The following is a 20,024-nucleotide window of genomic DNA, read 5'->3' on the forward strand; positions in this document are numbered from 1 at the left end:
GAATAGGACTCACAAGAACAACATTTAGGGATGAGAGGAGAGTGTAGCCTTCATGATCCACTGGGATATTAGCTCAGGTGCCTCACTTGTGAGGCTTATATTTTCCAATGTTTCTGAGGTGAAGGCGCTGTGGAATGGACTGGAATACAGTGAATCTTGTCTCCTGCATTGCAGGTTCAAGGCTGTGTTTGCTTCCATTTACTGAGCTCAATAAATAGCAGCAGCTGGGATATCAGGTAGATAGTTACTGACCCACAGTGAAGACAGCGACAGCAAGAGCAGCAGAGATGCCTGAGCTGCACTGAAACAAGATGCAGGTGCTTCTGGTTTGCATTCCAAATATATCCTCGCCTGGGGCTGCGTGTAGAGCTCCCAGACACGCATCTGTGGATAAGATTTAGGCAAATACAAGTCCTATTAGTAATAACCCAACCTTTGAGTGCAGATCAAAGGAGAGGTGAGTGGAGCTACAGCCCCTGAAACCTGACTATACAACTTGTATTTTACCCACCTCTTTTTATCTTAGCAAGGACAATGACAGGAGTGAAATGGAAAAAGGAGGAGTCTGAATATCTCCTGTGTGCATAATGAGTAGATTTAGGAACCCCAGAACACTTCCTTCTCTGAAACATTTTAATTTTCTGCTCATTTGCATTTCTGGAGTAGAAATGTAGTACACCTTACAAAAAATAACACCAGTGCAAACCACACTTTGGCTTCAATAAAATCAAAATGTAAAGCATTTGACATAGGAAATAAGAAAGATATTGGAAAACAAGACCACAGGGAACCTGTGAAGTATCTTCTGTACTAGCAGGTCGTATGAATTGACCTGCAAGTATAAAACAAGGAATGTCTAATTTCCAGGAAAGGTCTCCTCTGAACTCCTGATGAGAATTTCAAAAAAACTTTGCAAATTCTTCCTTGGAGAACAGCCATGGAGACTCCAGCCTGGGAGACCTGAACACATCACAGGTCTTATGAGAAGGATTAAGCCAGGCTAGTTTGCCAATCAGGTACTTCATTTTTGTTTAGACCCCTCACTGCATGCTAGTGAAGAAATTCCTTCTTTTCAGGACGAGTCATTCTGGAACCAGCTGCCGTACAGTGGTGGGCAGGAGGGTACACGACTGCCCCTGGGCTATTTAGCCTTGGAGGAGAAGCGATGTGTATGGCCCAGCTCCGCGTCCAGTCCCAGACAGATGGAGCCTGGAGTCCAAAGCAGCGGAGAGCGTGCAGTTATTCTAGCTGTGCTGCCCCGCACTGCACCAGGGATGCCACATGGATGGTTGGGGTTGCTCAGAAGTTGGCTTAAAGATGTTTCCATGGCATTGCACTTGCCTGTGTAGAATGACCTTAGCACCTTCAACTCAATGGTCTTGCTGGAATCTAACATGTGAAATTGCAGCTTTTCTTTTTTATCTTACTTATCTTGCTATTGGGGAATACCAGGTCACAGTCTCGTAGCTAACGTTTTATATACAGTTTTATAAGAAAAATGGGCAGATGCACAATTAAGGTGCCAAGATGCATCAACAAGTTTTCTCATTTCATGCAAGCAATTGACATCCTGAGTAATATTCATGACATGGAGAATTGCATCCCAGAATGAAAAAGCTTTAACACTTTGAACTTCATCCTCCACTTGACTGATCTGCAGAAGCTAACTCTACAGTACATTTCTGATCAAGATTATTGGGTCCAAAAATCCCTGGCTAACCAAGAAGCTTCATTTATATCCGACAGTTTTTTTATTCTGCTGCTTTCTGCGTCACGCCAGAGAGCAGCCTCAGCAGAGACAGATGTTTGTTCCACTTGCTTTACAGAGATGTCATTTTAATGTTCTTTTCTGTGTCAGTCTCACGTTGGCACCTCTTCGCTCTTCCTCCTGACACAAGCCAGACGAGTAAGGAACCTGCCAGGACTCCAGCTACTGCAGCCACAATCACAGCCCAGTAGGGGACTGAAGGTTCGGTTTTCTCCAAGTTGAGATCTGAATTTCTGAATCCACTGTTTCTCAGTGTGGAAAGAAAGGGTTTCTCCTACAAAGGGAGAACAAAGGTTTTACTGACCACAGACCACTCAACAGGCAGCATTCAGACAATATGCCATCACCCCTCTCCAGAGAGGAGCTGTCAATCTTCAGACAATCAGCTGTTTCTGCCTTCTGCCTATCTTTGCTCAAACTCTTTCCTGCCCTATGGCCTGAAAGTCCCCAGAACAAAAAAAGGAGCCATCCCAGAGAGTGATGCCATCATTTCCAAATTTGTTTGCTGCAGACAACCAAATGGAAATACGTAGACTCATTAAAACTGGCTTAAATGAGAGGCTTTCCACTGCAGTGAGGATAATTTTTTTTGCATAAATTTTAAGCAGATTTTCCTGTGTGTAAAAAAACAGGAGTATATTTTAGCTATTTAAAGCCTTCACAAAGATACTCTTTGAAAGACTTTTACCAATAAGAAGAAAGAAGAAAAATAAAAGTGGTTAATGGAGAGTATGGACATCTTGGCCTTTACTTACCGGGTTTGGACACTTGAGTTTTGATCTGTCATGGGTAAAGTTGTTGTAAGTCTGCTTCTCACCCACTGGCTCCAACTGAAGAAGAAAAAAGCAATAGTAAACACAATGATGATTTTTTTCCTCCTCAGACTCTCCTGACTTGGGTGGTTACAACTTTTCATCCAATATTTTGGTGCTTTCAGCAATGAAGAAATGTGGTAGAAGTTGCATCACAGGAAAGTTTCCAAACGTTTTAACACTCATGAACTGAAGACACAGGGAATCTGATATACTGTCTGCAGAAAAAAATCCCTCAGGAAGCAAGGAACAGGAGAAGCCTTTCCTCCTTTTGCACTGAGTGGAGGAGAAAATAACTCTGAATACCACATACTTTAAATGTTCTGCTAAAACAAAGTGGTTCACTATACACCCAGTTCTCCCACGTACACATCTCAAATGACAGTATAAACCACAAAGAAAAAAAAAAAAACAAAACACATGACAGATGTTAGTCATGTTGCTTAGCACAGTACTGAAAGAAAGATGCTTAGGTGTCACGGTGATGGAATTGACTTCAGAAATGACGTAGTTACAGAGACAGAATGAGGCGGTGCCAACCTTTGAAGTCTTCACTCAGACAAGAAATTCCCTGGGAGTTTTAGCTAAGGCTAAGTTCACAAGATTGCAAGAAGTGAGTTAAATAGAGCTTTTTATACTATCAGTTGTCAGCTAAGTTGCAATAGCTGACCATAGGCTCGCCCTGAGTCCGTTTCAAACTCAAAATATGTCCAGGCTAATGGCATAGCATTTGTGGTTGGCTAGGAGCGCACATACCATTGGTTACCATAGTTAAGCTAATGAGTAGAAGCTTGCTCAGTCATGTTAACTGAAGTGTTTACAACTGTGTATGGACATGCCTGAAGTAATGACTTCAGGATTGGCCCACAGAGAACCACAGAATTGTCATCCAGCACTTTGGGGTATAGAGAGCAGAGGAGCGGTGGTGCTTCTGCTATTGTCTATACGTGCGTTTACTGTCCTCAAGTGATTAAAGTGTCAGCTGTATGTTGGAGAGAAACAATGCCACAACAAGCCCAACACAACATGGAGAAAAATTTTATTCATAAGACTCCCATATGGAAACACTGGGAATACTTTCTCTCTTTGGTTCAGCTAAAAAAAAAAAAAAAAAAAAAAAAGAAAAAGAAGTAGAGACTGAAAAAATGAAGAGAGAGAGATGAACCATGGCAAAATGTGACTAGTAAAGGGCAAAAAGCTAATAAGTGGTGAAAAGATGAGAAGCAAAACAGAATGCCAGGTTTTGCTGATTGTTGTGGGGTCCTGCTGGACTCATCTGAGAGTCCTAATCGTTTGGCCTGCCCGCCCGCTAATGTTGTGAAGACTAAATTTTGTAGTTTTGTTGCATCTTAAAGGAAACAGCTCATATTCTGATGTGGTTATTTGTAAGATGTGTGGCTCATATCCTGTAGCATTCTGTCTGCAGTGGGACTAGTTATTTGTAGATAATTGTAATACTCCCCGTGCCAGGGCACTTGGTAAGAAGCCTGGCGCAGAGCCCAGACAAAGGATGATAAGGTGCAAAATTCTGTAGCCAGCCGTGCTTGCTTCATCTCTGTGTGATCTGTTCCTCAGGAGCATTAGTTTCTGAGGTTTCAAGATGACAGTATCCCCATGTCCATGAGTGTACAGGGCAACTTCTGGAAGAAACACGCAGCTCCTCTAGAGCATGTGGCAAACATGGAGGCAGAACACAAGTTAAACGCGCTGTCCGTGTGCTCTTCTCCTGGGCCAGGGGACCGATGAGGTGGATTTGGGACCAGTGAGGGTCCCTTAAGATTACAGAGTCCTCTGACTTCAGAGAGCAGGAGCATGCTTTGCTTTGCACGAAGCAAAAAGGGCAAAGAACATCGTGGTGAGGGAGAGGCTCCTTAAGCCATTCCCATCCCTGCATACCCACGCAGTGGCCAGGCACAGTCTGGCCCTTTACGTGTACTGACAAGAATCCATGTCATTTGGCCATAAGCCTACAGCCTGCTGAGCTTTTCAGGGAACAGAGAAACAATACGGCTTTACAGTAAGCTTGCACAGCCTCGCCGTACATGGACTGTGAGCGAAAAGCAGGGATGTGTTAGAAGAACTGGATTTAAATAGTAAACAGTAAAATCTTCAGTTGGCATAGACTGACAGATCTCTACGGAAGGGAATAGTTGCGCTTTGCATCAGTAAGAACCTGATCCCCGCCACCCCAGTGGAAAGCTTTGTGTCAATATCCTTACATGCGTAGGAAATGAGTGGCAGTCTGGACAGAATAAAACTCCAGTGGCATAGAAAAAGGACTGATGGTGATTCAGGAATGAGTAATGGCCAATAGGAACACCACGTGGCAACAGAAACCCAATTTAAGGCTACCGTATGTCCAGGTACTGTCTCTTTTTCTTCTTGAAACCTGCAGCCATGCTCAATTTGAATGTTTTCGACATTTGCCTGGGGTTTCTGGGCCACCATCAGCCCTATTTGAGCTACTGCACAATGAAGCCTACTAGACTGCCGTCACCTGGAGTCGCAGACAGGGAAGCCTGATGGAAAACAGGCAGATGTGTTGTGCATGCACAAATCAATTACTCAGAGCATGTGCATGCACTGTACGTCTACTGCTTTCTATAACCCTGAACCTATCAGCTCATATGCTATACTGGGCAGCCCTGCATTTCCCAGTCCTTGTGCTCAAGTTAATTCTGGATTATCCTGTAAGTTCCTTATCTTGCTTAAACTTTTACTTAAACTGAAAATAAATTCCCCTCCTTTTATGCTTATTTCTTGTACAAACCAGGATACAGGATTTCTGCTACCACAATGTGTTTGGGTACTGGTGTTTATGAGACAAGAGGAGGAAATGTCACTGTGGCATGAAAACGCCATGGTCTTCCTTCCACCATAGGAAACATCATGGTTCTGAAAGCAACTGTGACCTTGGAGTACTCAAGTCCAGCACATGCCTCTTACTCTTCCAGCACTATTCAAAACATATCTTTTCCCCCAAAATGACAGAAGGGATGTGAATGCACACAGAGGCATCATAGGTGTGATTTCAGCCCCCCCATTAGTTTCAGTGACTCTACTAGAATTGCTTCAGATACTAGAGTGGGTGGTACAACATGTCCACACTATTAACGGCAGCAAAAATTCAATCACATGTATGTTTTCCTAATAAATCTAACAGAATTCACTGAAGAAGGGCAAGCTTATTCAACAGACATTTTCAGGAAACCTACAGGACTTAGTTTAACTAAGATGATTTTTTGCTTTAATGCAAGTTATTTGCCAGATGAGAAGGGAACTTTTCATTACATTAAGACTCTCAGGATTTCTCATTTTGAATGAGCAAAGACTTACACCGTTTTATGCAACACGATCACTTTGCATTGTGTTCCTAAGCAATGCAGACTGAAAAAGGTCACAGAGTTGAACAGCCCCCCTCTTGTGAGGATATCAATTTTATTTCTTGCTTGCTGTTTTGTTTCAGACACCTTCCTCATGATCTGTTGTAAGGACTGCTACCACAAACACATAGGGATCTAGGTCATAACCTCTTACCATGTTATTCCAGAGAGCCATGGCCATCTCAGCGTAGCCTCTTACACTGAAATGAAAGCAGTCTGCAGCAAAGAAACTCAGATCTGGCTTGCCGTTCTGTGATAAAAGCAAAAATGTATTTCTCAGCACATTTCAACCTTTGAGATCTGACATATTATATCTAATAGTGCACTGTACTTGGCATACCCACTTCACAGTTTTGGTATCTTCCTAAAGGCAATATGCTCATGTTTTGACACTGGAAATAAACTTAGGTACTTCTGACTGTAGGCTGATTACTGCATCTTGAGACCTTCTGTGTAATGCAGCCTGCTCAACTTCACACAATTTTCGTAATGAACCTAAACTTATCGTTAAACCATCCGTCACAGTTCTTACATGGACGCTGCCATTGACCCACACTCCACCTTGTACAGAACTGATAAAAAAACTGCTTATTCTTGCTTGTTAAGCTGCCATAGCTCAGACTTATGACCTTTCAGGTGTTGAAAACTGTGCTGAATTTCAGGCAACATTAAAAATTGTGGGCTTATGCAGCTGTGGCAAATGTCTGTCTGAGGGAGAATTTGCCTCATCACTACCTGTATGGTGACCGTCCTTTGGACTTAAAGGCTGCCAGAACAAAATGGGGATGATATGACAAAAGGATCAGTATTAGGCAAAACTGGGTGGTTCTGACCAGGATTCATGCTAAATATTTGTATCCCTAACGACACAGCATACATAATGCTAAGGCAGGAGAAAAGAAGGAGACTCAGTGTGTGGCTTCAAAGGCTGCTTCCTGTCTCCAGGCTGGGATGGGCCAGGCGTGCAAGTGCCAGTCTCTGTGTTAAGGAAACCTGAACATGCTCCATAACCTAGATCAGAAGAAAAAATGCCAAGAAAAGCCCCCAGCAGGGGAAGCAACATGCAGTTTAGAGGAAGCCAGAGGGTGCTTAGGTTTAACGTGATATGAATGTTTCCTAAAGCCGTTTTGATTCACAGGCAGCACAGTCTTTCCTGTCTTCTCCTCTGTCACTTTTACCGCAGGTTCCACCCTGTGCCGCTAGACTGTGCCAAGAGAAGAAAACACAGTCCTTGTGGCATGGATCTTACTGACTTAGGGAAATCAAGATACTGGTCCTTGTGTAATGGGAAAGAAAAACAGGACTCACGCTATCCAGGGGCAGCAAAGTGTTTCGGAAAAATGGCTGCATGACAACTGCAAAGTCCTCACGCTCCTCGTACCGACCGCTGTTGATCAGCTGTAAGGCTTCAGCCTGTATGGAGTTGCATGGTTGGAAACAGAGAAGTAAGTTACAAGGTTCATCTAACATTTGTTAGCCATCAAAAACGTGCATATTACACTTCTTTCAATGTAGGAAGCCATAAATTATTATTATAAATCCAGCTGAATAGTTTAATGCAGTCCAGAGAACAACTAAGAAAATAATTTGGTTCATGGATATTTTCATGTGGAAAATGTACAGAAGCTAGGATAATCTCAAATGTAAATTTGCTTCATTTAAAAAAAAAAAAAAAAAAAGTAGTTCATACCTTACTTATAGAAATCTGTGCTGCACAATAGCAACAAGATTAAAATTTACAGAGAATTAAAAAAAAAAAAAAAAAAGCATAAGGCCAAAATTTTTAGAAGTGACAAATGATTCCAGAAGGCCAACTTGAGACTGAAGTGCGCTTGATTTTTCAGAACGGTGTGCTTGAAGTAAAATAAAACTTAAGCATTGAAAAGTCACCTGCCACTTTTGAAAACTATGGCAAGACATTCATAGAGATAATAAAAACATCTCATTGTCACTTGCCAGCTTATGGGTATAAATTCTAATGCTCCTAGTCGTATCTCAAAACATTCTCTAACCCCACTTCCTTAGTTAAAGAAATAAAACCCTGGATAGGTTTATGTAAGTATTTTCCAAGATGGATTTTTTGAGCATTGTCAGATTCATCAGACAACATCCATGGCCAGAGCCAGGATGGAGGACTGGAGAGCATAATCTGAACTGATACAGCAATTCCTGTATTCATAGGAATAATGATGAACAAAACTTCTGCTCCAATAGCTATTTATAGCCTTTGTTAAATTTGAGTCAATCTTCTGCCCGAGGCTATGAAAAGTTACTCTCGGATAGCAAGCTGACCCATGGTAAGCTATCTGTGTGCATGCTCTCAGCCCACAGCAAAAGAAAGGAACATCAGGTTGGTTTAGTTCATTTTCTCTGCTAAGAGTTACCACAAAACAGCTGATGCAAGGTGCTTTGTCACCCTTGCAGTGACATGTTAATTCATGTGAGTCATTCATTAGATTCATAATGGACAAACACATATCAACAGAACAGCCATCACCAGTAGCTCCTTTTCAGCTGTTGAAACAGCAACTGGAAACAGAGCCAGTCTCAATCTGCCTCCAGCTCAGAACCGAGGTCAAATTACAAGGCAGTGTGGAAAGACTTGCACTGCTGCTAACTGGTTAGCTGGGTAAGGGTTTAGTTAGACTGTAGCCAAGCTGTTTCCCAGTTGTCCCTCCCTGTCCTGCTGAGGATATGCATGAGAGGAAGGGAAGCGTGAAGATGACCAGTTACAGAATCAAGGTATTACCTGAAAATCTCTGTTAACTCTCTTAATGTCTTCTAGTTCAGAAGAGTTTTCCTTGGGGTTTAAGAAACATGGGCAAACTTTCCTTCAACAAAAGAAATACTAGAATTAAAAGCCAACCTGGAATAGCCTATGCAATTCTTCAGCAACGTGTGTCTGCTTCAAGAAGCTCAGGATAGGTGCTCAAAGCTCACAGGCAGAAGGAGAGCCACCTCATTGGCTTAGAGGTGAACAGATACTTCAGAAAAAAAAAATCCCTATTGACTTAGTTTTCAAAGTGAACACCTGTTACAGCCAGTAAGAGCTGAGGGATCCACAACTCCGAGCCAGACACACAAGTGTTTAGTATGCCACACATTAGCAGGAAATCACGTATTAGAATTAAAAAAACCCCCTACATATAGGCTTACAGCAGAGTTTCAGAAACCTGGGGATTTAGAGATAGAAAAGACAAATTGTTCACGTAGTCTAGCTCCTCAGACCACTGTGTTTCATTCTGTTACCCTCATATCAGGAGGTAATAACTTGTGCTTCACTGAAATGCGTCCTCTAAGAATGTGCCTGGAATGAATATGAAGACATCAAGCAATACAGTCAATTCACTGTTTTCCGTTCCAGTGTGTTCCAGTAGTTAAATCGCTTCTATTATTAAAAAATCTCTGCCTAACTTCATTTGAATTCATTAGGCATCAGCTTCTAACCACCGGTCTTTGTTATACCTTTCTCCGCTAGACTAAAGAGCCTTTTCATGTCCATGCTGACTGCTGTAAAGGCACTGCTGCTTTCTAAAACAAGTCCCTCGACCTTCTTTGGGTTAGGACTTTGGTCTCCTCCTTTAGGTGTGAAAAGCAGTTCCTGGTTGTGCACCCTGCTGTGTGCAGCCCAGCCTGCACCATAGGTAATGCAACACTGAATACAAGGAGAGGCGTGGGGCATGTCAGCCTGTGCTGCTGAGCAGTGAATGACTGGGCAAAAAAGGCTTTGAAGTTCAGTAGTACAGCAATTATATGGTGACTTGTGCTGTGACATGCTGCCTTAGAGCTGAGAAGAAAAGTGACGACTCTTCTATCTACAGGTGCATGCCTTTTAGCTGAAGTATTGGAAGAAATACTAGAAAGTTGATGAGAACTACTGCATCAAGTAAAGGCAGCAATGAAAGTAGCTTGGAAAGCTCAGTGTGGATGTCCTCCTGTAGAAGCAATTTAGATTGATCCAAAAATGTAGCACTTTAAAGGCAAAGACATGTTTTACTCACTTACTTTGTTGTCAAAGCGCACTCTGAAGAGCTTGCTGCCATCTGACGCAGTCCAGAAATCTCTAGTATCTCCACCATGTTGACAAAGACTCTTGGGAGCTGCAGGGATTATAATAACCAGACACACCAAATCACAGAACATGATACCACTACAAAGTGAGAAAGAAGTGCCATCCGTAGGTCAGGGAGTCAGTGCAAACGGCACTGACTGCAACCAATAGCATGTGCAAGGATTATGTATAAAAGGAGGGGGAGGGAGATAGACAGTGGATGTCAGCCAAAAAATTCCCAGCAGCTAGTACAAGCTAGCTGAAATGCTGCTTCACTCCCTGGGGCATTTCCACTTTCTCTAGGGTAAATGAAACTTTGTACAGTTGGTTTAGCCATCAACACTGGCGGTAGGGTCATGCTATGTTTGGTCCACAGCAAAAATACTGTGAAACACAGTTTTCCTGAAACTACAGCCCACTTTCTCAGGGGATTATCCAATACAGTTGTTGAAATATAGCACTGAGGAGCATAGTCTGACTCCAGCTATTTGGAAGATGACCTTGTATGAAACATAATCACTGACAGTCTATCAGAGGTGAGAAAAACATCAGTGTGCTTGCCAGGAACATAGCTTGCTAGGGTATCTTGAAAGCTTACCTCCTCATAGAAAATATCCAGAGCGTCCCGAAGGTGCTTTACATACATTTTCACTGAATAGGTTTCCTGTGTAATTTAAAAAAAAAAAAAAAAAAAAAGGATAAGTCTTCTTTCAGGAACCAAGAAATTTAACTGTTTCGCCTGAGCAAAGAAGTCCACAGACTCTCTAGTTGCAAGGCGGTCCATGAGAAGATATACTGATGCAGTCCTCCTTTTTGCCTTTGTTGGCAGATATATTTTCAGATCAAGAGGTTTATTGCCACATGCACACAGGTTATATAGTGCTTGTGTTTCTATGTCACTAATATACTCCCTTAATCTCTGTAGAAAATCCTGAGGTATATAATAGTTCTTGGCACAGTCTTTGCCTTATAAATGACTACATAAATCACATCTTCGGATTTCATGTTGTCTTTTATGGGACCCAGACCAGACTAGTTTGCCTTATGAACAGAGCGATACTTTTTCTTTTAAACTGGCAATCTGGAGAAATTGATATGGAGGCAGTTAGGCTCCACAAAACCCAGAGGCAAAATGACTTTGTGACTGTAGTTATAGAGGTGTAGCTGTGGAGGCAAAGGCTCCAGGCAGCAGCAAAACTGAGAGAACAGTTCCTGGGTCATTTCAATGAGCTGGGGTCCAGACCCCCAGTGTGTGCCACAGGAGCCTTTTCAGAGGCGATGACCACTGGTAGCTAGATAAAAGACATCTTTTTCACTATAAACTGATGTTATTTCTTTTGGTGTCATTCTGGAGTAAGAATCAGGCATTCTCAGTAATTATTGCGTGGAGACGCTTTCCAGAACAAAACTTCACTTGTGTCCCCATAACAACATGCCTAAGACACCACGCTGTCTTGATTGCTTTGCCCAGTTAAGCTGGAAGAGCTCTTCAGTTTATTCTTGATGTTTTGTTTGCTATGAGGCAGGTTGCTGGTTCTTAAATAATGCATTACTCCAGGGCTACAGTGCCCCAATATTAAAAGCTGTGCACTTGTTTCTGATACAATACAGATGAAAGAAACAGGACTTCTAAGTGCTTTTTAAACAAAGAGGAGCTTTGGCTCACTGAGAGAGAGAAAGGTTAAACTTCCAGGGCTGGTCACTTGCCAAGTGCCTGGATGAGCATGCCTAATTCAGAGATACAAACCTTGTCCAAGCAGTACTGGCATAGGTCGTTGCCTCCAACAAGGACAGTGATCAGCTTCCAATCTTCCTTGAAATTAATGTTCTAGTGGCACATAAAATAAACGTATTGCAGCATCCATTGCTTAGGCACGCAGAGGTAACATTCACAAATGGGGCTAAACGGGGTGCAGACGGCATGGCAGAACAGAGAAGGGAGGCATGCTGAGTTAAGACAGCAGAAGAAAAAGCATCTGTCCAGGGGGAAAAAGTGAACTGTTTGCTAGGCTAGCTGCAATTCACCTTGGCATTCATAAGGAAATCCCTTTCGGCAGACAAGATCCATCAGGGTAGCTGAGCATAGAAATGTGTCTGTAGCAGCAAGCGTGCCTAAATGAACGTTAGCTTCAGGACAGGGAAGGACAGGAGAGATTTGCCAGCCGTGGCTGAACACTGCAGGCAGCGTGGGGACAAAGAGATGTGGGAGTGGGTGCTGGAATGACTCATGGAGCTTTGGAACTGGAGCTGCTGGGGATCCCTGCCAGCTGGGCAAGTATTACCCCACCGGCAGGAGGGGCGAGGGGCGCCCCAGGGAACAGACAGCTGGATTAAAATAGAAGAGTCCAGGAGGCTGGTGACTTCACTGAGCTCGTATAAGGGCAGCTGCAGCATCCACGTCACTGCAGGCTAACAATAGGCACAGCTAAGAGCTGGATCTCATCAAAACATTTTGTAACGGTCAGTACAAAGAAAGGAATCAAAGGCAACTATTTTTAGTGGTGCATTTACATAACAAACATCTGCGAAAGGATCCCACAAATAGAGGAAGGGCCTGGGAATCACCGACAGGTCTGAATTCTCCTCCTTAACCAGCACTTTGCTTGGACGTGCCTTTCATGAAGAGGCAAAGTGTGGCAGGGACTTCCCCCTCCCCTTTTTTAAAGATGCATAAAAAAAGAAGTGAATAAAACAAAGCTCTAGAGCCACATACTCTTTTATTGAAGAGCCATGCCAGCTCCCTTCACTCTGCCAAACAATCAGTAAGGCAGAGTAACTGACAGTGGGACTAGCATGCAGCATCCATGAAAAGTGCTGGCATGGACAGACACATGCTTTAACAAATCCAGCTTATTCAGTACCTTCCTTTCCCATTCAGCCTGAGCCAAGGAGCACCAGGCACTCCCATTCCCTTACAGGGTGCTCTCCCTGACCCAACAGCTCACACCCAGTCATCCGCTCAAATTCAGCCAACACTTGGAGCAGGGCAGCCTTGGTTTTCTCCCTGATTTCCTCCCCCCACCCCAAACTGCAGCAGCAGCCACTGAATTAAAAGTGAGTTGCCCTTTCAGTGCCCTTTGTAGCCCTCAGTGGAGCTGGCACAGCAGGCTGGTCCACAGCGCTAGATCCCCTACAAGCTTGTGGCACGACAGGGATTCACCTAGCCCTGAGGTTTCTGGCCACTGATCAATCACTTGCCTGTTCAGAACCAGAGTTTCAGAGGGCCTAATATGCTGGGAAGACTTCAGTTGTCCCCCTTCCCACTATTGCCATTTCCCAGACCCAAGAGCGAATAGTGTGATTCATGTTGGTCACCAGGTGCCTACTCCAGCAATCTTACACTCAGCCTTTATGACCTGCACTTTGAATGCTGCTGTTCAGCTAAGCAGCCCTGTGATCTCCCCAGAGCCCTCAGATCTCCCCTCTTCCTCACTACCATCGTTACAACTCCTGACCACACTGCACCCTACATTAGTCGCTGCCTTGTGTGTTTGCAACTTATCTGCATGGATTTGTTTAGGTAAATTATCATCTCCTAAAGGCTAATCCCTGGCACATTCGTCTTGGAAAGCACACCAGAGACAAGGACACTGACTTTTCTTCCATCTGTAAAGCACTCTTCACTACTCAAGCATCCCATCAATTACAGTCATCTCCCAAAGACCATGGGAGCACTGTGGGGTGGCCCAATTCCACTTACCGAGCTGCTTCTCATTAGCTCCACCAATTCACGTGCTTGGGCTGACATATTGCTGTAGAGAGAGGACAGACATATTTTAGATGCATGCTCTGAAAGCACATCGTCTTCTTGATCTCCCACTCCTCATTTCAGGGAATCTTAGGATCAGCAGAAATCAGTACAAGGAAAGTGATGCCTCAAAAGGACGAGCAAACGTAGAAGGACCAAGATCAGCCACAGCTGCACAAATGAATAATCTGATCTGAAAGGGCTTCAGCTAGGATGGCTGCCAAGTGGCAGGCAACTGGGATGAATTCTTCCCATCTCAGAGTTGGCTTAGGTGCATTTTGTTTGGAGAAAACCACTAATGCCCAGATGCACAGAAACATTTATTTGCCTAACTCCCTGCAAAATCTAGTGGGGGAGTTTGGTGCTTACAGAGAAGCTGGGCACCTAACCAGCCTTCCTGATCTGGCCTTAAATTCCTACGGCTTGTCTTATGGCTGGAAGCTATTGCTTACACTGTGGAACTGCCAGGCTGGAGAGTCCCAGTCCAGCTCTGGGCAGGATGCAACGCCCATGGAGTGAAGCACAAACCATGCTGAGACACCAGCTGGAAACTTCAGCTCCTGATATACTAATATAAGACTGTGCTTGAGCTAATAAGCCTTGCCTCTCTCCAGCACCTACACAAATGCGGTTACATTATTTGCACTCCCACAACCATACTGATCGCCCCGAGTCTTTGCTCAGGGCATCCATGAAGCATTTAGCAGCTACACAGGCTTTGCTAGCCATCCTAAAACTCTTGCAGTAAATTTAATGTCTGTTAAAGGTGTCACAGAAAGTCTTGGAAGCAAATTCCATGAGTATCCATAAATCAGGCAGAGCATATGCAATACAAACTTTTACACATTTTGGCTCTTAACAGACTAGTAGAGTTTTTCTTCAGGAGGAGAAAGGAATTAATTCCCAGCTGCTCATTCTGTTCTTTTTCTTTGCACTGCAAACATGGATAGTTTTTAATGCCATTAGGTTAGCAGTGGGCTTCTATTTGTTAGTTTGAAGCACGTTTCCCAGAAATCAAGGAAAAAATGAGAGACGCTCATGAATTTTTCCTCATTACAGATATGGCCTGACAGTGAATCAGGGACCTGCATACTGAAGGCTGGGCAGGAAAAGGTACTGGTAGAATAAGAAGTATAACTAAGGCATTGGCTTGGAAATTCTGGGCAGAGGTCAGATGAAGAAAGGAAGTTTCTCTCTGTCCCTAATTTAGAAAAAGATACAAATATATCCCCCAAATACTGAATTAAAAAAATATTTTAAAGAAAACAATTACAAACATCAGATCACAGAAACATGCTCAGTACTAGTAGGTCATCAGTATTAACTGAACAGTGACATGCAGTTCAAAGATAATCTGCCAGTCCATCAGCTCTCTACCCCTTTGCCCTTTCTCGGTTGCGATTGTGCTTACCGCGCTGTGGCACCTCTCTCCGCAACGTTGAATCCAGCCGTTTCCTTAGAGCTGCCAGTGGAGAAGCCAAAGAGGTTCGGATTGAATTTTTTCAAGATATCTTAAAAAGAGAAAACACAATGTTTAACCATCCACAGTACAACTGGCAGCGTTGCCTCCTGCCGAAGTGCAAGCCAATCGAGTGGTGAGAATATGGACCGGGGTTTTCCCCTCATTCACTGTGACCATACAGAAGCTATAGTCACACCTGCATTGGAGGCTCCAGTTACTGTCCAAACTTCAGCACTGCAACTATTTCTCTCTGTGGCCTTGAGGGGTCTGGCAGCCCAGGAGATGCACTGGTCCCACACAACTCACTGGTCTTGAATTTGAGTGCCAGAGTAATCATGGTTACTTTCTTTCATGTACCAGGAGCAGATGCTCCGAATATGGCCCTCTACCTCCCACTCCTCCAGCTACCCATCAAGATAATAATATTCATTGCAGAGAAGTGAATTTTATTCACATTTCTACATTTCACCGAAACCCTCAGCGGGGAAGCATGATGTCTGAAAACTGTTATTGTTACTGCGTCTGTAGTGCTGTCTGAAACCTCTTTATAGAGTCTCATTTATAATGCATAAATGAAATGCGCCTTCTATGATTCTTTAAACACAGCGATGTGCATGGTACAAGACAAAGCATATCAGATTTTATTACCAACAGTGTCAGGTATTGTCAAACTGCTTCACAGCATGGATCACATACAAATAGATGAACTGTTGTGAACCAAGTCCCCTCCAATTTATGGTCACGCTGACCACTTAATGGTTTCTATGGCAACTACAGGGACTGATTACACAGAACACTAGGACAAGAAATTTATAGTATTTTTAGATTTTTTTTTTTTTTTTTCAGTGCAATGTAGCAACCTGAAATCATCCGGATGAACCATAACCTTGTCAACAACCCTCTCTAGACGGACTGCTAATTGTTTCATAACCCTTCATTTGCCCACAGCCATTACAGTCAGTCACTGGAAAGCACAAAATTAAATAAGGGAGGAGCAGGTCTGCCATGAACTTCCGTCACCTTCAGCACATGTACTCCTAATCATTTCTGTCAAAAGGACGATACAATCACATGCAGGTCCTGTGATGTGGAGGGGCTGAATCAACTTTACAGCTAGTCAGGTCAGTCTGGGTTTCAGCTGTGACTCACATGAACTGCTCATATCCACAATAGATGGGCATCCCCCACTGTTTGCAAGGAAAGCATGACCATTTCCAGATGTTTCCTAGCATCCACTTAGACTACTTTCAGAGTAATACTCGCCTTTTACTTCTCTCAATTAATTTTCCAGGGTACTCACTGGGTAAAGTAGTCTGGGTCTCCAGAGTCCCATCACCTCCAATACTACAAAGGGAAAGAACAAAATCACCAAGTAGGGTTAATCCTGCAACCATCTGTCTTATTGTCACCATATGTTGCTGTGGCAGCCCAGGAAGGAGAGAGAAAAAAAAAAAAAAAAAAAAAAAGACTAACCTCAAACAGGACTAAGGAGATAAACCACAAGAATTCAAGGAAAGTGCTGAAAGGAGATTTCACATTAAATCAAGCAGGGCATCAGCTAAGATAGAAGCTATGCCTCCAGACTGGGAATAGAGCATACTGGGAGAACTGATTTTTCATACAGACATGCTTGGGTGCCCATCATAGAAAGGCATAGCTCCTCACCAAAGTTGCTCCATGTGACCTTGCTGAAACTACATTTGTGTGCAGTTATGCATAGAAGAGAGACTACATTAAATGCTCGTTAACCACCTATCTGGAATTCTGCAATGTTGATTATGAAAAGAGCCTCTGCCTCTGCCATTCAAAACTTGTCTGTGTGTATAGCCAATACATTCTTATACCACTTCTGTCAGCCCCTCCTGAAGACATCTATGCCTGCAGATACACACAAAGGGGGAAGAAAGGATGAAGAAAAGAACGTATACATGTGCACATGCTTATCAACCATACTTCTGCCCATACGAAGCAGGTAGTTTCCTTCCACTCTAGCATGGATATTGAGATTCACATCCAGTCTGACATGTATTGTCTTTGTCTGCTTCGCAATAGCAAAGATGTTTGGGGCATCTTCATTGAATATGCATGCAGTGCTCTCACCATGTTCATGCCAATCCACACTCACTTAGACTCTCTAGCATTAGACACTGCATTAGATAATCACAGCAAAAGCAATATTTTGAATAAACTCCAGAGAGACTAGCAGGAGGCTGAAAGAATTCACTCATGTTAATAACTCAGTACTATCAGACACACAGGACCATGCTTGTAGCAATCAGGTCTGGTTAAAAAAAAGCAACAAAAAACTCCCAAACACAAAAAACTCCCACAAGAATTACTCTCTTCCAGTCCTGACTCCTCCAATGCTTACCCAGCAATACTTGCTTTCAGCATCCTACCCCTGTATTTACATACTTAAGCATGTAACTACACAATCAGGTGACCCACACTTTTAACAAAAATAGAGAAAGAGAAAATTGAGCGTTTTTACCTCCAGGAAAGTCCTCTCCAGTCTGTTTGTAGGTCAGTTGCTTTGGCTCCTACTGCAGTCTGGAAAGGATAGAAAGAATCATTTATAAAATACTAGAAGAAAACAGTGCTACAAGTTTAGGTAAGAGAGACATTGTGATTTGAAAGTGCTGAACCAATTTGTTAACTTTATTCTGCATCCAGCCAAGCTTTAGCAATATCCTAGTTTTAGCAAAAATGGTCCATGTCCTTATTCACTGCCACACACTGGGCTCTGGGCAGCCCTGCATCTCCCATGCTTCAAATTCACGGGCTTCTCCTCCTATGCAAAAGCAGCTCATCTAGATAGTAGACCATGGAACATCAGAGGAGATATGGTCCAGCCAGAGGGCATCAGAATGTAAGGTCAAGGACATAAGGCTTTAGAACTACTACTCTAATATTGTTTTAGCAAGCAACGCAATGAGACTTGGATTAACATCAACAAACTCAGGTCAACATTAACAGCTTTGCATTTGTTTGGATTTATCTGATGGAAAATGCTTCATCCTGGCATTTCCTGAAGAAAGCTGATTTTGAGAGACTTAATAATCGAGGGGGGGGAAAAGAAAAAAAAAAAAAACACTGATGAAAAATTCCCATCCAGTTTTAGCTGTAAATAGATCAGTAGAGGAGCTGCTTTTTAATCTGCCAAGAAAACAAATCTTTGGTGTAAAATCCACTTTTCCTCTGCTGGACCCAGTCTGCTAGTCTAACACACAGACTTGATGAGGTGTAGGCAGGACTTTTTTTGCCCATACAGATAAGCATGTTGGCATATCTATTGCTTTCACTGTGCATTGATTCTAAGAAGTCAGACAGATGCATTCTAGCCAGTGACGTGACTAAATTACTCAATATTTCATTAATCTCCAACTGCATCTAGACTGAGAACAGCCTTCCTGCAGTGTGAACTTTAATAGCTTTTAAAAATAAATAAATAAATAAATAAAGCCATCAGAACAAAGATATTTGTGATGGATTTGAGTAGCTCACAGGACCGGGACAGACCTCTAGAAAGGTCAGCGCCCTGACTTGCATTCGGGACAGCAATCATGAAAATGGGTTCTTCCGCAGCTTTATAGTTTCTTAGTGGTTTCACTTAATCTTGTATTCTTCAAAAAGCCATGGTATCAATTCAGCCATAAACACTGACTGCATTCAGGGCTCTTGTGGGAAATACCAGGAGGAAAATCAATGTCTTAGCGGACCAAGGCAGATCTTTGCTGCTGCAGTTTCTCTGTGCCAGGGATGGTGAGGCAGTATAAAGTGTGCACTGCTGCTGGCTGTACTGCGCTTTGTGTGTGGGCACGTGTACTTGTGAGGGTGTGTGCATGCACACGCAAGAGGAACACTCTGCCATTTCCCCCCCCCTCAGCAATAAATCCCTTAATCAAAACCCCAGTCATATTTTGCTGTGGCAATGGCAACTAGTAGGAACTATGTGAATAATGGCAGTATGAAAACTGTCTTGCTCAGCTCTTGAGACAGGGACCACAAGCATCAGAGTCTAGCCTTTATGACTAGGGGTCTCTGAGACATTTTATGTACTAAAAGAATTAAAATTTAAAAAAAGACGACGTGTGCTAGTGTACATTTCTAGCACTAGATGTGGGGGAGGAAATCAAGGAATTAATTTTAAGAGTAATGGCAATGGATAGGAGGGAGACTTGCAGGGTCATTACTGAGGTCTTCTAAGAAAAGCTCAAAGCTCAGCAGGGTGAAAGCCAGGATTACATCAGGTTAAGCAAAATCGGTTTCAGAGCTAATGAGGAGGTGAAGACATGCACACCTGCCTATAGATAAGCCTGATCATTTAAGGGCTTCAGTCCCTTCAACTCCCTCTGAACTCTACAGGAGCTGAAGCTGCTAGAACGAGCACCAGTTTAGCTCAGGAGTTAAAATTCATGGGAACTGTTGACACGAATGTTTGCTTTCATCCCATGCCAGAACAATTCTGTAGTGCTGTGTAGTTCTGGAACGTTTTCCTCGGAAAACTTCAGTGCAGATCTGCAGTGTTCTCTGCTATTCTTTCCTGGGGCCTTTCTTTGCTGTGCCCACTCTTTTCTTTTCAGTTTGCATTTCTTGGTACACAAAATACATCAGAGTTTTAACTGGAAGATGCCTAAACCAGGAAGAAACATCTGAAAGCAAAATTCTGAAATACAGAAGTATCAGAATTTATCTCAAGTGAGAAGCACTTCGTTCTGCAACCAATTATTTCCATAGGAATTTTCATCAAGATTTCTCATTGCATGAAAAATGCCAATTGCTAGCTCTTTTTTTTATGTC

At 43.0% G+C, this 20,024-nt stretch overlaps 1 protein-coding gene across 1 annotated transcript in view; it reads right to left on the reverse strand.

Moving 5' to 3' along the window:
• Nucleotides 1–1,798: 1,798 nt before the first annotated feature.
• Nucleotides 1,799–20,024, reverse strand: part of PLB1 (phospholipase B1) — a gene marked incomplete at its 5' end in the record, with an annotated part of 92,424 nt that continues 74,198 nt past the window's right edge. Inside the window, 12 exons of the mRNA XM_082307342.1 lie at nucleotides 1,799–2,042; nucleotides 2,524–2,598; nucleotides 6,118–6,213; nucleotides 7,272–7,376; nucleotides 8,713–8,794; nucleotides 9,969–10,063; nucleotides 10,613–10,678; nucleotides 11,762–11,842; nucleotides 13,715–13,766; nucleotides 15,174–15,273; nucleotides 16,525–16,568; nucleotides 17,716–17,774. Coding sequence (XP_082163468.1) covers nucleotides 1,821–2,042; nucleotides 2,524–2,598; nucleotides 6,118–6,213; nucleotides 7,272–7,376; nucleotides 8,713–8,794; nucleotides 9,969–10,063; nucleotides 10,613–10,678; nucleotides 11,762–11,842; nucleotides 13,715–13,766; nucleotides 15,174–15,273; nucleotides 16,525–16,568; nucleotides 17,716–17,774 — 1,077 coding nt within the window. The 3' untranslated portion in view covers nucleotides 1,799–1,820. The remainder of the gene's footprint in view (nucleotides 2,043–2,523; nucleotides 2,599–6,117; nucleotides 6,214–7,271; nucleotides 7,377–8,712; nucleotides 8,795–9,968; nucleotides 10,064–10,612; nucleotides 10,679–11,761; nucleotides 11,843–13,714; nucleotides 13,767–15,173; nucleotides 15,274–16,524; nucleotides 16,569–17,715; nucleotides 17,775–20,024) is intronic.

This window comes from Platalea leucorodia, assembly GCF_965183815.1.
Source record: "Platalea leucorodia genome assembly, chromosome: 3".
Classification (NCBI taxonomy): Eukaryota; Metazoa; Chordata; class Aves; order Pelecaniformes; family Threskiornithidae; genus Platalea; species Platalea leucorodia.